General features: G+C 38.9%; 1 protein-coding gene across 1 annotated transcript in view; it reads left to right on the top strand.

The window, feature by feature from the left end:
• Positions 1-26,653, top strand: part of LOC126252249 (agrin-like) — a gene marked incomplete at its 5' end in the record, with an annotated part of 306,781 nt that overhangs the window by 41,248 nt on the left and 238,880 nt on the right. The window contains one exon of the mRNA XM_049953122.1: positions 4,625-4,846. Within this exon, the coding sequence (XP_049809079.1) occupies positions 4,625-4,846 (222 nt within the window). The remainder of the gene's footprint in view (positions 1-4,624; positions 4,847-26,653) is intronic.

The raw sequence follows: 26,653 nt of genomic DNA, 5'->3' as shown, positions 1-26,653 counted from the left end.
CTTGAATATACGTAATTCTGAAATTTGTGTTCCTTTCTTCATTTTCATTCCCATTCCCACCTGCCATCAGTAGTCTATAAAATATGTCTGCAATCACATTCAGTTCTCCTTTGAAATACTGTACTGTGGAATCATATTGTCGTAGATACACTACCCATCTCATAATTCTATTATGATATAATTTGAATTCTTGAATATTACATAAGGCTTTGTGGTCTGTGTATACAATTATTTTGTGCTCAACTAAATAATTTCTAAATTTCTTGAATCCCCATACAGTAGCTAATAATTAATTTTTTGTAATTATGTAATTTCTGTCATGGAAGATTCTGCTAGCAAAACTTACAGAATGATGTCCAGTTTTCCCATTAATTAATTTCTCTTGAAATAAATGAGCTCCCAGCCTGTAATCACTGCTATCCATCTTCAAAGAAAATGGTAAAGACAAAGTCCACTATCACAGTGTTAACAGATATGAAACAAGAACGAAGGTGTCATAGTATAGTGGCTCCGAGCGCAAGTGGGCCGAGTGGCTGCTGCTAGCTGTCTTCTACACACATCCAAAAAAGTTTTGCATCACCCTGATTCCCAGAACTCCTGAAGATAGACGTTGACTGCGGATCTGTATCACAGACACAGTCCCTTTGACTGTTCAGAGATGCCACTAAAGTCGCCCACATATGTAAACAACCATGCATGAGCAGCCCCTATTAGACTGAGGGGGTCCGACAGATGATCAGTTCCTGTCATTCCACCAGGAAGGAGGTACATGGCTCGTGTTGTCTGTAGTTCAATCATGACTAGACGGTCAATACCGCGGTTCGATCGCGTCCGCATTGTTACCTTGTGTCAGGAAGGGCTCTCAACAAGGGAAGTGTCCAGACGTCTCGGAGTGAACCAAAGCGATGTTGTTCGGACTTGGAGGAGATACAGAGAGACAGGAACTGTCGATGACATGCCTCGCTCAGGCCGCCCAAGGGCTACTACAGCAGCGGATGACCGCTACCTACGGATTATGGCTCGGAGGAACCCTGACAGCAACGCCACTATTTTGAATAATACTTTTCACGCAGCCACAGGACGTCGCGTTATGACTCAAAACATTGTGCAATAGGCTGCATGATGCACAACTTCACTCCCGACGTCCATAGCGAGGTCCATCTTTGCAACCACGACACCGTGCAGCGCGGTACAGATGGGCCCAACAACATGCCGAAAGGCGCCGTAACGGCAGTACGATACGTGAATGCCATCCTCCGACCGATAGTGCAACCATATCGGCAGAATATTGGCGAGGCATTCGTCTTTTTGGACGACAATTTGCGCCGCCATCTTGTGAATGACTTCCTTCAGGATAACTGAAACCTCCAGTTAGAAAAATTAATGAATGATTGTGCTGATAAACCCCTTACGTTATTTGATTTTCAAACAGCTGACCAAAACTGAACGTGCACAGACATTTCTCTCTTTACTTATTCTGATCGTCACTAAACTGCCACACAATATTTGTAGCGCACCGCAATCTGACTTTCAATAATCCCTACAAAAGAATGGCCCTGACTAATAGTAACCTATACCTTTCATGAATCACTTACCTCACAAAAATATTCGTTACTCGAACTACTGCAATACAGCGAGCGCCAATACTGCCAGCTAAATAAAAGATTCTAACTACTGAAGTCACTAACTACTGATAGGCATAGTTAGCAAATGAAAGATTTTGATAGAGAACAAACAATTTATTTACCTTAATAGTGTTCAAAAGTATATATATATATATATATATATATATATATATATATATATATATATATATATATATATATATATATATATATCAGTTCATGACATCCAGTCTTACAAATTTACTGTCTCTGATGGACACACGTCCAGATCATCCGCTCTCAAAGCTCTGCCATCTGTCTCCTCACATCCACCACTGCTGGCAGCTCACCTCCAACTGCCCAACACTACAATAGCGAATATTAGAACAATGCCAACCAGGCACAGACTGCACACAGCACAGCCAGTGATTTACATACAGAGCGCTACGTGACGTTACCAATATAAAAACCTAAACAGCCTACTTACATAACAACTTCGCTCGACGAGTGTCCAGTATGTTCTCTAGACATGAACCCTATCGAATATGCCTCGGATAGATTGAAAAGGGCTATTTATGGACTACATGACCCACCAACCACTCTGAAGAATCTACATCGAATTATCATTGAGGAGTGGGACATTCTGGACGAACAGTGCCTTGACAAACTTGTGAATAGTATGCCATGACGAATATAGATATGCATCAATGCAAGAGGATGTGCTAGTGGGTATTAGAGGTACCGGTGTGTACAGTAATCTGGGCCACCACCTCTGAAGGTCTCACTGTATGGTGGTACAACATGCAATGTGTGGTTTTCATGAGCAATAAAAAGGGCGGAAATGATATTTGTGTTGATATATATTCCAATTTTCTGTACAGGTTCTGGAACTCTCGGAACCGAGGTGGTGCAAAACTTCTTTTGATGTGTGTATTACAGCGGCAGGGCGCACTCATAGTACAGAACTGCAGGGGCTGTGGCTTGGTGGACACGCACTGTTGGGTCCATTTGATTCCGTGCGACTGCTATCCGTGTCAGACGGAAATTTGCCATTGTGTTACCTACCTCAATACTGCGTGAAGTGGTACCGATACTTAATACCACAAGATGCTTTCCTGAGGTCAAGGAACACAGCGATCAACCAGAGTGCCTTTGCCTACAGATCTATATGTCTCGTGGAGGAACTGAGCAATCTGAATTTTGTTGAATTTCTGTTTGTAGAATGTTTGATGACTTCTATGGAGGAGATATTCGTTCTCGAAAATGCCACAGTTCTTGAGTATAAAACATGTTTCATAATTCTACAAGAGGCTCATGTCAATGATGTAGGCCTGTAATTGTGTGCATCTGCCCTGTGGTCCTTGTTGTAAACGGGAATTACCTGTGCTTTTTTCCAGTTGCTAGGTACCATTCGTTGACCCAATGATTTACAATAAACTGCTGCTAGAAACGGAGCAAGCTGTTGCATACAATATTTGTAGAACCTTAATAGTTACTGCATCTGGTTCTCATAACTTTCCTTTACTAAGCAATTGTAGTTGTTTTTCTATTCCACAATCAGTTATCTCAATATCTGCCATTTCGATGTTCACATAATGATTGAAAGGAGCGACGGTATCATAGTGTTTCACGGTGAAGCAATTTCGGAAGTATTCTGTCCTTCTGTCTGTCATGTTCCATTTCTGTGCCATTGTGGTCTCTGAGTGAATGAACGTGTGTTTCGAATCGATTTTACGGAAGAGCAAAGCCTCTTAGTGGCTTTAGTCAGATCACTTTGTAACCGCCCAACAGAAAAATTCCGAAACCTCCCTACAGTAAAAAATATAATTATATAATTCACATTCTGCGTAACCTACCAATAATGCAATGTGACTAACCTCTCAACAAAATTGTGGCTCACTTATAACCTTTCAATAATTGATTGTGAATTTAAACTGGTAAATTTTAGACGTCAGCAGTGCTGCGTCATGGCCCTGAAAGATCATTCTGAATAAATTGAAAAATCTTACCTCAATGAAGTCGCCGGATAACGCATATATATCTGCTCCTATATGAAATTTTTCTGGCACAGCCCAGTACAATGCTGGCCGATAGATTTCAAATGGTTCAAATGGCTCTGAGCACTATGGGACTTAACATCTGTGGTCATCAGTCCCCTAGAACTTAGAACTACTTTAAACCTAACTAATCTAAGGACATCGCACACATCCACGCCCGAGGCAGGATTCGAACCTGCGACCGTAGCAGTCGCGCGATTCCGGACTGAGCGTCTAGAATCACGAGACCACCGCGGCCGGCGCCGATAGATCTGTCATGTATAAAAAGAACAACTGATTTTTTCTTTACAATAATCGGGATGACCATGGATTGGACAAATAAGTAAATTCTTTAAAAAGAAATGAATGATTGTGAAAAGTTACTTTTTATAAGAAAGATTATTATTAAGAGATTTTTGAAAAACATTTACATGGGACTTGATATTACAATGGTACATATGTGCAAGGCTGCTTTTACCTTATACTACAATGCTCAGGCACCGCCATCGCTGCCCCACGACTGGCCCAGCCAACTCCACACACACAACTGCTAGCAACAACTTACTGCTACTGCCACACAGTTCCTACTGCTGACAACACTGCTCTCTGGTCTGAGATTCTCTTATACCGTACATATCGCAGGCAGCGCATGAGCAATCCATCGAAATTACATCTGCTCGAGTGCGCTAGCAACAAATTCCTCAATCACGGACCTCTTACAACTTCACAAAATTTTACTTTCAGAGTCATTGTCCGAGAGTGAAACAGTAGAGAAAAATTCGAAAGGTAGTTTGACAAACCCTGTGCCACGCACTGAGTACGAGTCACAGAGCAGTCTGAAGTCGATCTTCCGAAATTGCTTCCAGGCACGTGTAACGCAATACCTCCTTTCGATAATCGTAATGGCAGATACTGAGATGCACGTGTAGATTTCCCGCGCTGCCAGGTAGACTACAGGAGTGGGGGTTGTGCCTGTGCTGACAGGGGCGAACCCGTGCGCGGCGCTGCGCTGCGGGCCCGAGGAGCGCTGCGTGGTGGTGGCAGGCGGGCTGGCGCGCTGCGAGTGCCCGGAGACGGCCGACTGCGAGCCGGTGCTGCGGCCCGTCTGCGGCTCGGACGGCCGCACCTACCCCAGCCGCTGCCAGCTGCGCCGCGCCGCCTGCGCCGCCAGGACCGCCATCGCCGTCGCGCACGCCGGCGCCTGCAGTGAGTACCGCCACTGCTCCCCTACTCCGCCGCTTGCCAACACGTCCAGTTTCGCCTCGTTCACACCTCCGTGTCTATTAACTCCTACTCCTTTCTACACTGAAGCGCAAAATAAACTGGTATCATGCGTATTCAAATACAGAGGTATGTAAACAGGCAGAATATGGTGCTGCGGTCGGCAACGCCTACACAGGGCGTTACAAAAAGGTACGGCCAAACTTTCAGGAAACATTCCTCATACACAATGAAAGAAAATATGTTATGTGGACGTGTGTCCGGAAAGGTTTACTTTCCATGTTAGAGCTCATTTCATTACTTCTCTTCAAATCACATTAATCATGGAATGAAAACACACAGCAACAGAACGTACCAGCGTGACTTCAAACACTTTGTTACAGGAAATGTACAAAATGTCCTCCGTTAGCAAGGATACATGCATCCACCCTCCGTCGCATGGAATCCCTGATGCAGCCCTGCAGAATGGCGTATTGTATCACAGCCGTCCACAATACGAGCACGAAGGGTCTCTACATTTGGTACCGGGGTTGCGTAGACAAGAGCTTTCAAATGCCCCGTAAATGAAAGTCAAGAGCGAGGTCAGCAGAGCGTGGAGGCCATGGAATTCGTCCGCCTCTACCAATCCATCGGTCACCGAATCTGTTGTTGAGAAGCGTACGAACACTTCGACTGAAATGTGCAGGAGCTCCATCGTGCATGAACCACATGTTGTGTCGTATTTTGTAACCTCCCCACAGAAAAATAATAATGACAGTGGACCATGAACCAAGCGTAAACTCCCCACAAAAATAATAACTAAATGAATTTGTTAATATTGTAACCTCAGAACAAAATTGGTTTTAATGTAACCTCTGAACAAAATTGGCTCCCATTTATAATCTGTGTGCAAAAATGCATTCACATTTAATGTAACCTCAAAATTCAATTCGTAAATCCGGAAATAATAATAAAAAACAAATTAGTAACCTGATAAATTTTATGAGGACAGCAGCGCTGCCCTTCGGCCCTGTATTCTGAATAAAAAAGCAAAAATTCTTACCTCAATAAAAAACTGCAAATATATCTGCTCTTATGTAGAAATTTTTTGACACAGCTTCGTGCAATGCTGGCGTATTTTTTTTTTTTTAATTCTTGGAAGGAATGATCATGCATTGGAAATATTCTTTAAATTGAAATGAATGCTTTTATTTAAAAAAGTTACTTTATATTGTAAAAATTATTATTGGGGCATTTTTTTTGAACAAATTAAATGACAAGTAACATACATTATTAGATATGCGCAAGGCTGCTTCTTTACCTTCTACAACAATACTCATCCTGCAGAGTCCTGACCAGAGTCCCGAGCAGAGCACACAGCCGACACGCGCCGACTCCCGCCGACTCACGCAGACTACTAAAGACTACTGTCGACTCGCGCATACAAGCGCAGACTAGCGACAAGCAACAACTAACGACATACTACTCTCTGGTCAGAGACTCTGCCATGCCTCGCCCATCGCCGGCAACGCATACGTCTTACATAAACCTCCACTGGGGGGGGGGGGGGGGGGGGGAGCAAAAATTTGGCAGCGATAGTGAGTCAATTGGACTTGCCATGAGCAACAAATTTTTCTTAATTAACTAAGTTTACAATCACAGAACATATACATATATATATATATATATATATATATGTGCAGAACATGAAATAACATATAGTGCACATGCACTGAGTACAGAACATATCAGGCAATGACAAAATGTATACACAATGAGTACAAAACATATTAACAAATGGCAAAGATGCACACTCACTGTAGTAGTGAACATATCAGGAAATCACAAATGTATAGGCAATGAGTACAAATCACATTGACAAATGACAAAAGTGCACACGCACTGTAGTTCAGAACATATCAGCAAATCACAAAATGTATATGCAATGAATACAAATCATGTTAACAAAATGACGAAAGTGCACACGCACTGTAGTACAGAACATATCAGGAAATCACAAAATGTATACATAATGAGTACAAATCATATTAACAAATGGCATAAAGTGCACACGCACTGTAAAACTCTTTAGCATTTTTACAACAAATAAACATATCAAGGAGTGAAATAAAGTGCACATGCACTGTATATGTCTTTATCATTTTACAAGAGTTTAAACGCATTGTATAAGTGTTTACCATTTTACAAGAACTAGGAAAGGAATGGGAAGGGTTGCATCATGGTTGTAGCACTTTAGGTTGCACACAGCTGCACTGAAAGTCCATATCTTTCTACAGAAGCACAACACCAAGTGAGACAATCTGAAGTTCTTTTCCGTGAATTATTTATCAGTGTAGCCAAGACACTGAAATGTCGTAGTAATATTCCGTGTTATCATTTTGGTAGTACACTAGGCACACCAAACAGTGGGACCATAATAGCATCTCCATCGCTCAAGGTGGTGGACAGCATGTCGTGTCAACACCACGTTCTTGTAAAGTACACCAACGTAGAGTTAGTGCAAAAACCAAATATAGTGCTCCATGATCATGAGGATAGACAGGACAAACGGATATTGCAGTAATTTCTGGTAATTAGGTCAGAAGGTGAAGGACATTAAGTCACATACTAGTCTTCATTGAGAATTACACTAGTCTAACAACTGATTTGAGTAATTGGTGGCACTCATCGCCCAGTTACTGAACATTTCTGTACCATGTATGAAGTATTACAGAAAAATGTTCAGAAATTATCTGTTTACAGAGAACATTGGCACTCATTGGCCAGTTACAAACCATCAGAGGTCATCATTCAAAACAGGAGCTAATGAATGGCATAGTATTAACATAATTCACTTAGTTATAGTAATCATTGGCACTCATTGTCCAGTTACAAAACATACAGCAAGTATTGAATAGTACAAAACATTTTTCATCATTCAAGTGACATACAACATATTTAAAATAGTTATTGGCATTCGTTGACCAGTTACAAACCATCAGAAGTCATCTTTCAAAACAGGAGCTAATGAATGGCATAATATTAACATAATTCACTTAGTTATAGTAATCATTGGCACTCATTGGCCAGTTACGAAACATATAGCAAGTATTGAATAGTACAAAACATTCTTCGTCAATTAAGTGAGATACGACATACTTAAAATAATCATTGACATTCATTGGCCAGTTACAAGGTATTCATATAGTTTTACATAACATTATTCAGTATTATTCAGAAGTTACCATTCAAAACGAGAGTCAATTATTGGCATAGCATTTATAGAGTATAACAAAATATTATTTACAGAAATTATAGGCATAGTATTTATGCATTATTGCAAAGCATCATTCAGTATTACTCAGAACTGATCACTCCAGTGACATAGGACATATTGAAAATGTAACATACTGTAACTATTATTCAAGGTCTGTGACTAGAAAACATTATTCAGTATTACTCAGAATTCATCATTCAAATGACATATTACTCAGAACTCCCTTTTTTGTGCTAGCAATGCATTGCGTTGAGATCGATAATTAATTACTTGGGCATAAAAATATTTGCTTTTCAGTTATTGCTGCAAATGAAGATGTGCAACGTCATTTGTCATGAGTCAGCTGTAGCAAGGTTATGAAACAAGTAGAGTATATGTGATCACATTCATGAAGACACAGGTTTAATGACCAACTGCTTATAGCACATTAATTTCATGAATAATTTCGCCTGCAAAACACTAAATGGATTATTAAACTGAAAGAAGAAACGCATATTATGCTGAAAAGTAGTGAACTTCGAATTAACAGGTAGTGAAATGTGTATAAAGTATATATGTTGTCTAGCTGTCCTTTCCAAAACCTTCAGTCATCATACCATGTGACATAATACATACTGTCAAAACGAACTGCAACAAATACTTGAATAACTACATAGCATAAATACATAAACTTCAACATTATCCTCATCTGCAAAGAAAAAACTTCATTATCCATATCATCATAACTCCATTATTATCATCACCTGTAAAGAAAAACTTCATTATCCATATTAGCATATTCTTCATCACTCATCACCATTCATTATCATCTGCAAAAAAGTCACTTCATTATTCATTATACAACTATTCCTTATTTCTACCATATTTCATCACTATAACTAAGATGTGTAGTTCTGTCTGACAGCCTGCATCAATCGCCTCGTATCCTGAAAGAAAAAATTAGTTAAGACTGCTATTCTACGATGTGTATAGTATATTCTTGTTAATGCTTGTTAATTCTGATCCATTTACTCTTCGTCACGAGGTATTGCATCTTCTTTCGTTCATTCCGAAGGTGAAATTCCCATTTCTGTTTAATTTATTTATTTTACACGTTGTTTCTTTATGAAAATGATGAACAAAGATTAATGTCTTGCATTTAAATCATATACCCACTAAATAAAAACTGGTTTATAGTAACATAATTGAGCATACAGCATAGCATGACAGAAAACGTAATATGTCAAAAACATAGACAGCGTGCAGGTGCAAAAAAAAAAAATGTGCACTGAGTATCACAATGTAGCAGCAAAAAAAAGTGTAAAATAGTCACGATGTTGAGATATCATAAGGCAAAATGTTAATGTCAACTGGTGTTTGTTATATCTTAAATATTTGATAGAGCATACAAATAAAACAGGAAAACAATCATACATACATTAAAAATGGAAAATATGCACGGTCTGGTATATAACGACAAGAAATGTGACCTTCCTTGTGTTCAGCTTGTATGTTGTGTAGTTAATAGAGGCGAGAATTGAAGACTTTAATGGAGAGAGAATTTAATAAAATTAATATGTCACCAGATAGAATTGCATAATTATTCATAAGATACGTAAGTTTATCTGGAAAAATATGCACGGTCTGAGGTGTAACGACAAGAAGAGCGACCTGCTAACCTTACCTTGCCGGGCACTTGCCAAGAAGAAATACGATAAACATCAGTAAGTGTTCATGTGAATATAATTGCATAAGTGGTCATAAAAAAAATTAGGAAATGGCATTACAGTGTGATAAATCATAGAGTATGTTCATTCAATAAAAGGTTTGATGTTGGAGACGTGGTGGTTCCCTTTGGTTTTTCTGGTTCTCAAAGTTTCGACGTGTACTACATTGGGGTGAGGAATGCTGCGAATTCGATATGGACCTGCGTATAGAAGCTCAAATTTACTGCATCTACTCTTTCCTCTGTTGGATAAATAGTGTGTACGTACTAATATCTTCTGTCCAATGTGAAAGACACGGCGTGTACAAACCTGTTTTTGCTGTCTTCTCCGGCGCTCTGCGGCACGTTTGATGTTGTTCAGCGCAATGTCAATTATTTCATGGTGTCGTAGTCGACGAGATGTAGGAAAGGTTACTAATTCTTTAATTTTGTTAGGTGGTTCAACATTTTCAGTATAACAGACGGAGATAGCATAGCAGATTCATTTGGTATGGAATTAATTACATCCTGGAATGAGAGTTGTATGTGTCCCAATCAATATGTTTTTTATGGCAGTATATTCTACACAGTTTACCAATTTCTTTCATTAATCGTTCACAAGGGTTCGAAGAAGCATGGTACCTGGATACATAGATCGGAGAAATGTTTCTAGCTCACAACATACGTGTCCATATAGCAGATCGAAACTGTGTTCCATTGTCGGAAATTACTTTCAACACATGCCCTACATGAAATAAAAAATGTTTTACAAATGCTTTCGAAACAGTTTTAGCAGTAGCTTTGCGTAACGGAGTGAAGGTAACAAATTTTGAAGTGAGTTCAACAGCGACAAAGATGTAGCAAAAACCTCTATAGTTCTGGGAATCGGACCAAAAATGTCTACAGCGGCCATATGTCTCAATTTAACAAGTACAATGGGATGTAACGGAGGAACATGTGAAGTCGTGTCTGATTTAGCTTTCTGGCAGATTTTACATGACGCTAAAACTCGTCGTATACATTTCTCCATGTTGGTAAAATAACAGTTCTGTCTCAGTATAAGAAAACATTTTCTGGCTCCGTAATGTGCGTAACTTACATGAGTATACCAGATTAATTTGTTAACAAGTTCGTCAGGAATGCATAATAACCAATTGTTGCTGTCAGCATGAGAGCGGCGAAACAGAATATTATTGCATACAGTGTAATGGTTTCTAATGGTAACATTATTCCTATCTTGCCAAAGGTGTTTAATTTCTTTCCACACGTTGTCTTTACTCTGCTCTTGTGCTATGTCTTGTAATGACGACGAAATGAAATTTTCAAATGCAACTTGTTGACTGTACATGACGCTGAAATTTGCTTTGCAGAGGTTGGTTGCGATGTCTTGCTGATTGTTGCTAAGAGAACAGGATAGTGCGTCTGCTACAATATTTTGTGTACCGGGAATGTGAACAATTGTAAAATTAAATTCTTGTAAATAGAGTTTCCATCTACTTAATCTGTCGTGTGTAAATTTAGCCGAAAGTAAAAACTGTATCGCTCTGTGGTCTGTGTAAACGGTAGTATGTCTTCCATAAAGAAAATGCCTAACTCTGGTAAAAGCCCATACAACACATAATGTTTCAAGTTCTGTAACAGAATAATTGCAATCAGCAGGTGACAGAATGCGACCTGCAAAAGCGATGTTTTTAATTACTGTACAACCATCTTCTTCAATTTCCTGAAAAAAATGTACGCCTTAAGCGGTGTTAGAACTGTCGGTGTCAATGGAAAAATTCTTAGTAAGATCTGGGTGCGATAAAAGTGGTGCATTCAACAAGGCTTCTTTCAGGTTCACAAATTCAGAATGTGCTTGCCTATCCCAGGACCAAATAGTGTTTTTACCTGTCAATTGACATAATCTAGGGGTGTCTAAAGCAGAGTAATGAATAAATTTACGAAAAAAGTTAATTAAACCCAAAAAACTGCGTAGTTGTTTCTTCGTCGTAGGAACAGTAATGTCACGTAAAGCTTGAAGTTTTTCCGGGTCAGGCGCAATGCCCTCTGCTGAAATTACATGTCAAATAAATTTTATAGAAGTTTCGCCAAAGTGCGATTTACTGAGATTAACTGTGAGTCCTTGTGCACGAAAAGTTCGTAACAGTTGTTCAAGAATTAGATTGTGTTCAGACCAGTTAGCTTTTGCAATAAGAATATCGTCTACATACGTTGTGATTCTGTCTTTAAGTTCTGTCGGAAGTATTGTATTCAAACCGCGAATAAATGCTGCTGAAGAAATATTTAAACCGAATGGTAATTTACAAAATTGATAACAGTCACCAACACAGAGAAAAGCCGTGTACTTTCTGCAGTCCGGATGGAGTTGAATTTGCCAAAATCACGATTTCAAATCTAATGTGGAATAAATAGCAGTACCATGAAATTTCTGTAAAAGTTCTTCTAGTGTCTGTGGGCGATCTGTTTCATTAATAATAATGTCATTGATGTGACGCGAATCAAGTACGAGGCGAAGTGAACCATCCTTTTTCTTAACAATATGGAGCGGGTTTATGTACGGACTAACTGCCGGTTCAATAATTCCTTGGTCAAGCATAGCTTGCAATTCTTTCTTAACTTGTTCTCTGTGAATATACGGAATGGGATAATGTTTGGCTTTAAATGTGTCGTGCTGTTTAACTTGAAATTCATACATAAATCCGGACATAGTACCGGGAGCATTGTCAAAAACTGGAGCTTGCTGTAAAAGAATTTTGCGTAGTTGCCTGCGTTCGTCGTCTGTATTTGCACTGCTCTGTTTAACTTTATCAGAAATCATCTGTATAACGTCATAGTCGGCTTCGTCTGGAGTATTATAGTTGTGTACATACGTATCTGTGAACAATGTGGAATGACAGTCTATGTTACGTGGTGCGGAAATGACCTCTGTACGATTAATTGTTTGTTCTTCTGCAGATCAAGAGTGCTGAAATTCTAAAGCCAGTTGTACATTTTCATCCTTCATCATTAAATAGGAGTTTTGAAAGTCAATAATGGCATCGTGTTGTACCAGAAAATTCGTACCTAAAATAATGTCTGTTGTCAATAAGGGAACAATCCAAAAATTTGAGTGAAATGTATGACCTGCAATACAAAATGATAAATGTGTCTGTAATTTTACATCTACCCCTTTACTAGATACTGCTCCTTTTACTTTCGTTTTGCCTAATGGTAACGTAGGATAGGTATTCTCTTTGTTACACTCGTTGAAAGTTTCTTCATTTATAACTGACATAGGTGATCCAGAATCGATTACTGCTGAAAATTTCGATCATCCAATTTTAACTTCGGTGACAGGGTGTGAAATGGTTTTTTGAATAACTGGTCTTTCCTGCAAAAGAGCGTCTCGGATGTCGTCAAAAGTAATAACATTTTCGTGAACAAGATTCTGCGTATCTGAAGTATTGCTTACGTTACTGGAAGATGCAACCTGTACTGTATTTAGTCAAATTCTATCTGATGTGCTATTATTTTCGGCAGGATGCTGTGGCATTTCCACTATTTGAACTGTTCTGTTATTTCTTCCTGACGTATTACGTTCGGGATGATATCTACTGCCTGGTTCATTCATGATAATGTGTTGTTGCGGATGTTCTTGCTGCTGATAAGACCGACTGTTATTAAACGTACGCTGAAAATTGTGCTCATTACATTTACGTCTGTTATGATAGTCATTTCTATACGGTGCATTGCGATAGGAATTGAAATAGTGTGTTTTCTGTACGTACTGATTCCCTTGTTGCTGTGCGTTACTATTTGTTGTGGCCGACGCTATACGCGTACGCGGCGAAACATTAAAGCTTGGAGGGGACTAATGACCTCAGCAGTTGAGTCCCATAGGGCTCAGAGCCATTAAAGCTTGGTTGACCTTGTGCATTACATTGTTGGTTAGGTATGCTAACCGGTTGGTTTTGTTGCTGTTGTTGGGAAAAACCTCTATTGTTACCAAAATGCGTTCGCTGTTGCTGATAATCTTGACGATACTGATAATTAAAATTTTGCCTGTTATTAAAGTTCTGGTGGTTGTCGTTCCCGAAGCGTCTATTGAAAAATTGTCACTTTCGGTAAAACTTGTGTTATCGGGTTTTCTTTACTCATTCTTAATCCTAGATAGAGCTATAGTTAAAGAGCTATTCAGATAGATATAAAGGATAGTAGAAGAGAAGGCAGCAGTGCAGAAAACTAAAGATGAAACAGCACTACTATGGCTCGGGGCCCTGTGCACGCTACGGCACATATTCATTAAAGCGTAATGAATCCCCTGAGGTCAATTACGCGCAGCAAATAAATTTTAGCTTTTGCGTTACAGGCAATGGCGGTGAAAGTTCAAAAGCAAATTGCTGTGTCCAAGCCAATGCTAGTTTCTGCATTACAGGTAATGGCAGTGAAAGTACAAAAATAAATCGACGTATCCAGTTCAAAGCGTGTACCTGTGCTCTGTCATTTTCAAATACCTTAGATTTTCTTACGGATATAAATTGCTTATAATCAACGTTATCGCCACTGAATGTGTGAACAGGTTCACGATTGCATAAGAATCTGTTTGTCTGTGATTGTTCGGAATCTAAGTCACGTAGTCTCTGTAAATTACCTAAGTTACACTTGCTGTGTGAGTGTGTCAAATGTTCGGAATGTGGCGTATGCTGTGCTGTGTTATTGACTGAAACATTTTTCATTTCTGTTACTTTAATACGTTCCTCAATTTGGCTGTTCTGTTGTTCACATTTCTTATCGACTTCCGTATCTAGAGTGTGTGAAAGTTCTGGTGACTTTAAATTAAACTCGTCGCATATCTGTGTTGCGTTTTCTGAACATTGTTCAGTGACTGCATTAATTTCATCTTTAAGTGATTCTGTTGTGACTGCATGTGTATTATTCAATTCTTGAGCAACAGATCTAATTTCTTCACTACTGTTCGTAGCGCAAGTCTTAGTATCCTCACGTAATTGTTCTTTAGTATCATGACATTGCACGGTAACGGCTGTAATCTGATCACTAAGTTGTTTGTTCTGTTTATTAAGGTTGTCGTGTTTTTCGTTCGACTGTTTGAAACTTTCATTAAATTGTTTAATCGACCTGTCATATTTTTCATTGAGTTGTTTATACGATTCATTAAGTTGTTTGAAATTTTCATTAAGGTTGTCGTATTTTTCAATAAGTTGTTTGTTCTGTTCACTAAGTTGTTTGAAATTGTTGTCTTGTCTTTCATTCTTCTGTTTGGAATTTTCATTCTGTTGTAGCAATATTGCCATAATTTGATCCAAGCTAATATTACCTACTCTATTCTCAGTGCTGTTTAATGGCGTACCTGCAATTGTCACGTTTTGTGTAACCATTGGGTCATTTTGTGATTCTTGAAAATGTTTTCCAATCGGATGTGCACTGTTAGTCACTACCTCGGAATCAAATAAATCTGTCCTATTTTAAGTATACTGCTCATTTTCGTTAGAAAAAATTATCTGTTCATTACGTAAATTTTGCAAACCGATTGTGTCAAGCTGGGCAGCGTTCATTGTAACAGAACGTCCAGCGTCATCAATTGTCGTTAAATTAACAGAGGACACAATTGAATTTGTTTGCTCATCATTAGCATTAAAATCATTACTAGTGATCAGTACGCACTGATTGTCTACAATTTGGGGATTATCATCATTACACTGAGTGTCGCAATGTGGGGCGGCGGGTGGAAAATATGTTGCTGTTACATAAAATTTGTTTGCATGTTGAAACACTGCATTTCCCGGCCGATTAACCATATGTGCGGCGGCGGGTGGAATTATTGTTGTTAAAAATGTTCCTAGTATTTAGAATGTTATTTATGCTGTCTTTCGCCGTTCTCAACACTGGCTCTCTAACTACAATATCGGCTACCAGAAAGTGATTAGCAAAACGTGAAGCCTGTAATTAGAATTCCTAGTGCCCACTTCATCTGAGAAACACACTTATAGCTGCAGCTTATAGCTCTGAGGAATCAGGAGATTGTCTGGGATTCATAATCAAAACTATCGTGAAAAAACTTTCTCTATATTCTGAAAATCACAGATAAAACAAAGAATCCACACAATCTGACTAACAGAGCAGTTCAGAGTCTAATGCGCTGATGCAACTATAACTGTCCAAATTAAAAGTTTAAATGAATGCTCGCCATAATTTGATGATTAGGTTCATCAAACGCCACGCTAAATAATGGCAGAATGTTTGTCCCGCGGCGGCACGTGAAATTACGACATACGCAAACTGAAGATCGATAATTAAAATCATCCCAGAATTAACACTTCACTCGAAAATGATTTCATGGTTACGCGTATCTCGAGTAACTTAATACGGCATCCGAGGCTGTTTGTAGCAATGATACCGACGCGACGCGACTCCTGACCCAGATGGCGTGCTATTCAGCGTCTGGAGAGAACTGGGGCCTTCTTTCCTCGCGCAGCGTTCTTATATATAAAGCCGCGGTGCGGACGGCTAAGGGAACGCCAGATCAAATCGGCTCTCCCGACTAGCCGCTGGGCTAGTAATGCACCACTTTAAGTTACCTAATAAATCATAGCTTCTCTTGCTGATGGCTGATCAAGCTCTTAATTTAAATGTGCATTCAGCACACAGGTAAGTATTGATGATAAAATTTGGACGTGGCTAAGTTAAATATTTTGGGCGGGAGAATTAATTTAATTACACTGCACGCAGTAGACGAGCTCTGAACTGGCCCTTTGGAGATACGCTATCGCTATAGTTTTATAGGTATTCAAATGAAACTTTTCACATCTTCATAGTTATAGCGGATCTCCAACCTACTTAAATATAAACATCCTAGCCTTATTTATTAGCCTACTTAATCTATCTTGCTTCCTTAAGTTTTAAGACGAAAACCAGAAAATCATGAATTTCCACTAAAATTTTAATTTGTGAAATCCAAAGTACTGTTTTTATTAAATTATTATGAAAGATGAATCTAAATATAAATTTTTAACTTTCTAGCTCTTTTCTGTTGCGCCAATGATTTTTACAGAAAAACGTCCAAATTTCGAAAATGGCTAAAGTTATCGAACTGATATTTAACACATTTTAATTTAGTATTACTCCTGACATGCTAGAAATGTTTTAGGTTATTTGCTTTATTTTTAAAATATTGCGCAACATTTATGACGTCAGAGCTAGTTACAGCAGACTGGCTGGCACACAATGTAAAGCCTGATGTGAGTTTACTACGGCGTGAGTAGGCTGCTTCCCTACATCACCCTCTACTTAATTTTTTTTTGTTTATGAATGTTAATGAATGAAAAAAAATTTAATTACAAAAAGGGAAGCAAGAGTACAGCTTAACTTCCTATGAAAATTAAAACTGAAATGTAAACATGTAGAAACATTAAAAGAAAACTGATTACCTACATTAATTATTTAAATTGCAGGCATGTTCACTGCCTTTTAAGCAATATTATCCCTCAAAATTTAAGCAAAATCAATGAAACACTTTGGCATACATATTGCCTTAGACAAACAAACACATAAAAATATGTAAAATTATGAAAATCTTAACTCCATCAAATACATTTTTACATACACAAATTCAAAGAACATAACATGATACATAAACAGATGATTATATCTTAGCAGTCTTTTCTAAACCTGAAAGAAAATTTCACAAATAATTTTTACACACGTGGTTGTAGCCGCTTTGGTTGGCGTCCTACACTTCCATTCACAAGGGTATAGGAGGGGAAGTTGCTATGGTGTGTGTCCTTCACGATCACTCTAAATTACATGGGGAAAGGGGAGGGGTCACTGTGAGTTGTGTCCAAGTCACTTCACGCTTTCACGCAGCTACCAGGCTGCCATTATCTGGTTTGTCCTGTAGAACAAACAAAAAGAGTGCCTCAGACTCTGTTCACTTAATATCTAAGGGTGGGTCACAATGAAATGGGGATATATACATTTTATCCTTCAATATGTTGCTGGAACAAAATTAACAGAACTTTTTCAATTTTACTCTTACGGTTACTTAACTGTCATAAAATCGGTAAACAAATGGCTCAAAACGCCATTAGTCACGTACTAGAGAAAATTAATGCTCAAGGCATACAATCATGAATCCTATTTAACATCAATTTATTATTTCTGGGCCGGAACACTGAACCAATGCTCGGTACATTCCTGACAAATCTGTATTTTACTCACTTAGCTGACTCATCTTCGATTACCTTATTCTTAGAGATAGTATGAGTATATTTGATTAGTAGTTTTCTCAGCTTCTTTGTACATATGAGTAACTTTTGGTAATAGTACAGTTCTGAGTGTTCAAAACACACTACGTTTAGTTGACTACAAAATCCACTTATTGGTCCTCTGCTGCTGTGTCAGTTCCACATCTGCAATTAGTTACTTACTTACTTTGAAGTGTATTTATGCTGAGCTAAAAATAATGTTTCACGTCTGTCATTATGTTATTCAATTATGTTGCTAGTGTATGTACTTATTTAACACTCACTCTATTAACATTTAAAGTATAGGATAGCATATTTATTTCATATCCATAGTGTATTGCAGCTGATCAGTTTGCTCATGTGGCAATCCATTTCCACTCGATCGGACGCTGAAACCACAGGTAGTCTCTCTCGACCTACCACTAAAATGCATCAAGTAATTATGGACGAGCGTAATGCTAAATTCCTTAAACCTATAGGACACCATAAGCTTCTCTGTCTCATCTAACGTAAGGGTACCTATGGTCGCATTCACGCCTCCAACTCATAACCTCAATACGTGTAGGTGTGTCCTGTCACACACTATACCAAAATAATGGCCAGCTCCAACCTTATAAATACTTCAGGGACGTGTCCTTCACGTCTCAACCACAAACACTGTTCAATTCTATTACACTGCCATTCCTTGCTACACAAGGTGAGTTTATTCTTACAATTTATCTGCATATTTTTCATAAAGAAACCTCTTTTACTATTTATTAGTTAGCTCTAATGCATACACTAGGTTTCACTACCACTTCAGATCCTGCTTGTACACGAATTTGTATATCTTTTTTAAACTACTGTTGGTGGACCATTTCAAATAAAACAACACTTTGTACCTACAATATTACCAGGGTTCTATATATACTTGTTACTCAAATACATTTGTATCTTAATTACGTCATACTTCTCTATTGTTTACGTCACTGTTAGGTTTGTCACATTAGGTATTTTTCTTCACTAATCGGTGGATAGAATGGTTACAGAACTTATGGCTTGATAGCCATGACGGAAAATTTTTGTATTGGAAAGTAAGCGCCGAAATTTTGGAGGATAGGAAAGATGAAGAATGAATGAGACCTGAAGAGGAAAGAAGATCTCACACAGCTGGGACTGCACAGCTGCCACACTGTGTAGAGGTTACAGAACAACCTCCTCCCTACAGCATTCATTAGCTTCAGAAATTTTTCGTATTGGAAAGAAGGGGTCGAAATTTTTGTAGATAGGAAAGATGAAGAATGAGTGAGACCTGAAAAGGAAAGAAGATCTCACACAGCTGGGACTGCACAGCTGCCACACTGTGTAGAGGTTACAGTACAACCTCCTCCCTACATCATTCATTAGCTTAATGCTGGCTTGATAGTCATACCGGAAAATTTAATTTGTTGGAAAGAAGAGGTCGAAATTTTAGGTGGATAGAAAAGATGAAGAGTGAGTGAGACCTGAAATGGAAAGAAGATCTCACACAGCTGGGACTGCACAGCTGCCACACTGTGTAGAGGTTACAGAACAACCTCCTCCCTACAGTATTCATTGTTTTCGGAAAATTTTCATAATGGAAAGAAGGGATCAAAATTTTTGTGGATAGGAAAGATGAAGAATGAGTGAGACCTGAAATGGGAAAGAAGATCTCACACAGCTGGGACCGCACAGCTGCCACACTGTGTAGAGGTTACAGAACAACCTCCTCCCTACAGCATTCATTAGTTTCAGAAAATTTTTCATATTGGAAAGAAGGGGTCGAAATTTTTGTAGATAGGAAAGATGAAGAATGAGTGAGACCTGAAAAGGAAAGAAGATCTCACACAGCTGGGACTGCACAGCTGCCACACTGTGTAGAGGTTACAGAACAACCTCCTCCCTACATCATTCATTAGCTTAATGCTGGCTTGATAGTCATACCGGAAAATTTAATTTGTTGGAAAGAAGAGGTCGAAATTTTAGGTGGATAGAAAAGATGAAGAGTGAGTGACACCTGAAATGGAAAGAAGATCTCACACAGCTGGGACTGCACAGCTGCCACACTGTGTAGAGGTTACAGAACAACCTCCTCCCTACAGTATTCATTGTTTTCGGAAAATTTTCATAATGGAAAGAAGGGATCAAAATTTTTGTGGATAGGAAAGATGAAGAATGAGTGAGACCTGAAATGGGAAAGAAGATCTCACACAGCTGGGACCGCACAGCTGCCACACTGTGTAGAGGTTACAGAACAACCTCCTCCCTACAGCATTCATTAGTTTCAGAAAATTTTTCATATTGGAAAGAAGGGGTCGAAATTTTTGTAGATAGGAAAGATGAAGAATGAGTGAGACCTGAAAAGGAAAGAAGATCTCACACAGCTGGGACTGCACAGCTGCCACACTGTGTAGAGGTTACAGGACAACCTCCTCCCTACAGCATTCATTAATAACCTATGACCACGCCACGTCGATCTGAAAATACTTTATGATGCCTTTTTAAAACCTGTCTCAGTTCTTCCTTCTGATTAGCTGAAATTTTATTGGTTTCCTGCAATTTAGCTTCTATTTTGTCTAAAATAATTGCTTCTTCTTCTTCTTCTGTGTTCAGCTTATTTTTACTAAGATTAACACCTTCGTCCCAATACCTCCTATTTTTCAGAACTCGTATAGACAGTTCCCAAGTTTCATCATTAGTTACTACATGTTTATCACTAAAAGGTACTGTAATTACTCCGGTTATTGGCAAGACCATTTTTAACTGGCTTCTTTCAAAGTCAACAACACTCTGATATTTTTACAAGAAATCTATGCCAATTAAAACCTCAATACTGAGATTGTTTACAATTAAGCATGGATGATCAATTAAATTACCATTAATGTTAAAGGGCAGCAAAGCTTCTTGCTTTACCGTTTTTGACACCTTACCAGTAGCACCAATTATTCTTAGTCCTGATACCCTCATTACTGTAAGCTTGTCTTTACCAGGTAATGCATCAAAGAAGGACTGAGATATCGCACTCACCTCACTTCCACTGTCTAAGGGACAACGTACATTGATACCCAACATATTGACTATTATTATAGGGTGGCTTACTCTAGTTTGTACAGGTGGTGCCTCAAACTCATCCAATAGTTCCTTTTGGATTTGTCTCCAACTAAAGTGATCGACATCTGTCTTCATTACATTTAGGTCACAGTGTGTAGGGGTTTCCTGAATTACATTTTCAGCTGCCTTTTCCAGTCGGTCTATTAATTTCAAATCGAAACACCGCACGACTTCATTACATTTAGTTTGCTGAACATGACCCAAATTACTGTAGTCTGAGCGATTCTGCGCTTCCAGACCGGGCATAATACTAGTTACAGCTAAACCACTTTTACTATTATCGTCGGGTTCCTTCTCCAGTGACAACTGGTCACAGCTACTGGGTTCATCGACTCCCAACAGGCTACCCTCTACATTCTCACTTACCTCCTGTCCTAAATCTATTAGTACAGTATCAACATCCTGCACAGGCACTTTAGATAAGAGCACATCATTCTCATCGTAAATATAAGCATGAATTTCTTCTCCTTCTTCACCTGACAATTCAATATTTTGTAGCTCTTCCCTATCGTTACACAGCTGCGCCTTCTCTTTCTCTTCCCACTTAGAAAGCGTCTCTAACACGGTATCTATCAAATACTGTGAGTGATCTAATATTTCTGCTGTATTCTTAGATGCTACCGACCCTTCATCCACATGTTCAGTCTGAGTATTCTGATCTGTCTTACCAATTCCCTTAACTACTGGCTTAGGAAAAGTAACCGCCTGGTGAGCGCCAGTGTCCTCATAGACGGGAACTAGTTTTCCTGCCTCGGCCTACTACTGTTTGCTTTATTTCCATTATGTCGTTATCAGGAGAAAGAAAACTGGCGTTCTACGGATCGGAGCGTGGAATGTCAGGTCCCTTAATCGGGCAGGTAGGTTAGAAAATTTGAAAAGGGAAATGGATAGGTTAAAGTTAGATATAGTGGGAATTAGTGAAGTTCGGTGGCAGGAGGAACAAGACTTCTGGTCAGGTGACTACAGGGTTATAAACACAAAGTCAAATAGGGGTAATGCAGGAGTAGGTTTAATAATGAATAAGAAAATAGGAACGCGGGTAAGCTACTACAAACAGCTTAGTGAACGCATTATTGTGGCCAAGATAGATACGAAGCCCACACCTACTACAGTAGTACACGTTTATATGCCAACTAGCTCTGCAGATGACGAAGAAATTGAAGAAATGTATGATGAAATAAAAGAAATTATTCAGATAGTGAAGGGAGACGAAAATTTAATAGTCATGGGTGACTGGAATTCGAGTGTAGGAAAAGGGAGAGAAGGAAACGTAGTAGGTGAATATGGATTGGGGCTAAGAAATGAAAGAGGAAGCCGCCTGGTAGAATTTTGCTCAGAGCACAACTTAATCATAGCTAACACTTGGTTTAAGAATCATGATAGAAGGTTGTATACATGGAAGAACCCTGGAGATACTAAAAGGTATCAGATAGATTATATAATGGTAAGACAGAGATTTAGGAACCAGGTTTTAAATTGTAAGACATTTCCAGGGGCAGATGTGGACTCTGACCACAATCTATTGGTTATGACGTGTAGATTAAAACTGAAGAAACTGCAAAAAGGTGGGAATTTAAGGAGATGGGACCTGGATAAACTGAAAGAACCAGAGATTGTACAGAGTTTCAGGGAGAGCATAAGGGAACAATTGACAGGAATGGGGGAAAGAAATACATCAGAAGTAGAATGGGTAGCTTTGAGGGATGAAGTAGTGAAGGCAGCAGAGGATCAAGTAGGTAAAAAGACGAGGGCTAGTAGAAATCCTTGGGTAACAGAAGAAATATTGAATTTAATTGATGAAAGGAGAAAATATAAAAATGCAGTAAATGAAGCAGGCAAAAAGGAATACAAACGTCTCAAAAATGAGATCGACAGGAAGTGCAAATTGGCTAAGCAGGGATGGCTAGAGGACAAATGTAAGGATGTAGAGGCTTATCTCACTAGGGGTAAGATAGATACTGCCTACAGGAAAATTAAAGAGACCTTTGGAGATAAGAGAACCACATGTATGAACATCAAGAGCTCAGATGGAAACCCAGTTCTAAGCAAAGAAGGGAAAGCAGAAAGGTGGAAGGAGTATATAGAGGGTCTATACAAGGGCGATGTACTTGACAATATTATGGAAATGGAAGAGGATGTAGATGAAGATGAAATGGGAGATACGATACTGCGTGAAGAGTTTGACAGAGCACTGAAAGACCTGAGTCGAAACAAGGCCCCCGGAGTAGACAACATTCCATTGGAACTACTGACGGCCTTGGGAGAGCCAGTCCTGACAAAACTCTCCCAACTGGTGAGCAAGATGTATGAAACAGGCGAAATACCCTCAGACTTCAAGAAGAATATAATAATTCCAATCCCAAAGAAAGCGGGTGTTGACAGATGTGAGAATTACCGAACAATCAGTTTAATAAGCCACAGCTGCAAAATACTAACACGAATTCTTTACAGACGAATGGAAAAACTAGTAGAAGCCCACCTCGGGGAAGATCAGTTTGGATTCCGTAGAAATACTGGAACACGTGAGGCAATACTGACCTTACGACTTATCTTAGAAGAAAGATTAAGGAAAGGCAAACCTACGTTTCTAGCATTTGTAGACTTAGAGAAAGCTTTTGACAATGTTAACTGGAATACTCTCTTTCAAATTCTGAAGGTGGCAGGGGTAAAATACAGGGAGCGAAAGGCTATTTACAATTTGTACAGAAACCAGATGGCAGTTATAAGAGTCGAGGGGCATGAAAGGGAAGCAGTGGTTGGGAAGGGAGTAAGACAGGGTTGTAGCCTCTCCCCGATGTTATTCAATCTGTATATTGAGCAAGCAGTAAAGGAAATAAAAGAAAAATTCGGAGTAGGTATTAAAATCCATGGAGAAGAAATAAAAACTTTGAGGTTCGCCGATGACATTGTAATTCTGTCGGAGACAGCAAAGGACTTGGAAGAGCAGTTGAATGGAATGGATGGTGTCTTGAAGGGAGCATATAAGATGAACATCAACAAAAGCAAAACGAGGATAATGGAATGTAGTCTAATTAAGTCGGGTGATGTTGAGGGTATTAGATTAGGAAATGAGACACTTAAAGTAGTAAAGGAGTTTTGCTATTTGGGGAGCAAAATAACTGATGATGGTAGAAGTAGAGAGGATATAAAATGTAGACTGGCAATGGCAAGGAAAGCGTTTCTGAAGAAGAGAAATTTGTTAACATCGAGTATAGATTTAAGTGTCAGGAAGTCTTTTCTGAAAGTATTTGTATGGAGTGTAGCCATGTATGGAAGTGAAACATGGACGATAAATAGTTTGGAGAAGAAGAGAATAGAAGCTTTCGAAATGTGGTGCTACAGGAGAATGCTGAAGATTAGATGGGTAGATCACATAACTAATGAGGAGGTATTGAATAGGATTGGGGAGAAGAGGAGTTTGTGGCACAACTTGACCAGAAGAAGGGATCGGTTGGTAGGACATGTTCTGAGGCATCAAGGGATCACCAATTTAGTATTGGAGGGCAGCGTGGAGGGTAAAAATCGTAGGGGGAGACCAAGAGATGCATACACTAAGCAGATTCAGAAGGATGTAGGTTGCAGTAGGTACTGGGAGATGAAGAAGCTTGCACAGGATAGAGTAGCATGGAGAGCTGCATCAAACCAGTCTCAGGACTGAAGACCACAACAACAACAACAATTAACTGGCACAGCATTGGTTTGGGCACTGTTGTTTTCCTGCATAATTTTGTTCGGAACAAAATTACTATCATTTGGATGCCATTGTTGGTTCTGATAATTACTTCTACAATTCCTACCTCTCTTAGGATGGCGAAAACCTACTGTTCTGATGTTTACATTGCCATTCTGCTCGTTCCTAAAATCACTACTATTGTTATTAGCATTTCGGTTATTACGTGCTTGCTCCTCATTGGCAGCAACACGTTCTACACGTTCCAGATACTCAATGAAACGATCCAGATTGTCTCTAGGGGAAGATATAATTCTAGTTTGCCAATACCATGGCAGTTTGGCTTCAAGACCTAGTATAATCATTTCCGGTTTTAGCTTTTCGTCCAAATGTGGCAAACGTGAGATCCATGACCTAGCAAATTCTTTAATTGATTCCTTGCCTGCATTGAAGCGTCTTCCACTCCAAAATTCTCTCAACACTTGATTTTGCTTATTACTAGACCAATACCCATTAATGAAAGCTATTTTAAACTCCGCTAATGTTTCACACTTCAACATAACATCAGCTGACCAACGCATGGCGTCACCTGCTAAATGGCTTCTAATAAATGAGATTTTCTCTCGTTCAGACCAAGTTGGTGGAATCACATCTTCAAAATCGTTCCAGAAATCTAGCGGGTGGATATTTTTACCTGGATCGAGCCGCAAGAACTGCCGACACCCGATAAAAGCGGCGTTTGCAGCTACAACTTGTTGTATACTACCATTACCAAAAGTTAGTGAAGCTACTTTACTCTCAATGTTAGCAATGTTAGTACTAATATTTTCTACTTTCATTTCAACATTATCTACTCTTTGCACAATATGAGTAGTATCAGTTTTGATTGCGTCTACTTCTGCTTGACATATGTTTACTTTTATATTAACATCTTTAAATCTATCTGAGCACAGTTCAGATTCCGCCTCGATCTTTTCTGTTAACTTGTGCTCCAGCTTCGCATCTTCCATTTGGAAGTCTCTGCGAACCTCAGCAACTTCGGATTTTACTGTTTTATACATCTCAGAAAACTGTTGAGCAAAATTTTTCTTAATATCCTCATGGTTGTAATCAATTTTATAATTCAAACTGTCCAGATCCTCTTTCAACTTATTGCAACCAGCCTTGAAGGTATCGTCCATTACCTCCAATCGTTTATTAAAATTGGTTTGGCTAGCCACAATCCTGTTATTTACCTCAATTATATCAGATTTTAATTCAGCATTACTGCTTTTGACCTGTTCACTTATTTCAGACTTTAATTCAGCCGTCATTTTAGCATTACTGGCTGACATTTTAGCATTACTGGCAGCTATTGCTTGTAATATAACATTTAAATCAATAGCCCCAGTATCTTTGGGTTGCTCACTAGTTGGCTTTTTATCACACTCATGTGACGAAAAACTAGCTCCAACACCAGAATCATCAAAACTAAATGGAACTTCTGATTGATCAGTCATATCTAACTTCTCCTGTTTAAACTCTACCATCTCTGATGACTGTTTCGTTTTTAATTCATCAGATAAACTATAATCCAATAAATTAACAATTTCTGCTTTCTGCTTTACTACAGGGGTCTCTATTATTGAATCATTGCCCCTTTTTACACTACTGTCAGGAGACAATACTTCATATTTCACTTTAACATTACTACTTTCATGCATATTTACACTTGAATCGTTGTCTGGATTTACAGCTTCCTCAACAGACATAGGTTCTGATATAAGTTTAACCTCAGTTTCTTTTGGCGGTTCCATCGCCGACAATCTTTTAGTGCAGGTTAGTAAAATTT

The sequence above is a fragment of the Schistocerca nitens genome, chromosome 4 (genome assembly GCF_023898315.1).
Source record: "Schistocerca nitens isolate TAMUIC-IGC-003100 chromosome 4, iqSchNite1.1, whole genome shotgun sequence".
Lineage (NCBI taxonomy): Eukaryota > Metazoa > Arthropoda > Insecta > Orthoptera > Acrididae > Schistocerca > Schistocerca nitens.
Note: the sequence above shows the minus strand (reverse complement) of the source record. Positions and strands in the feature narration are given on the sequence as shown.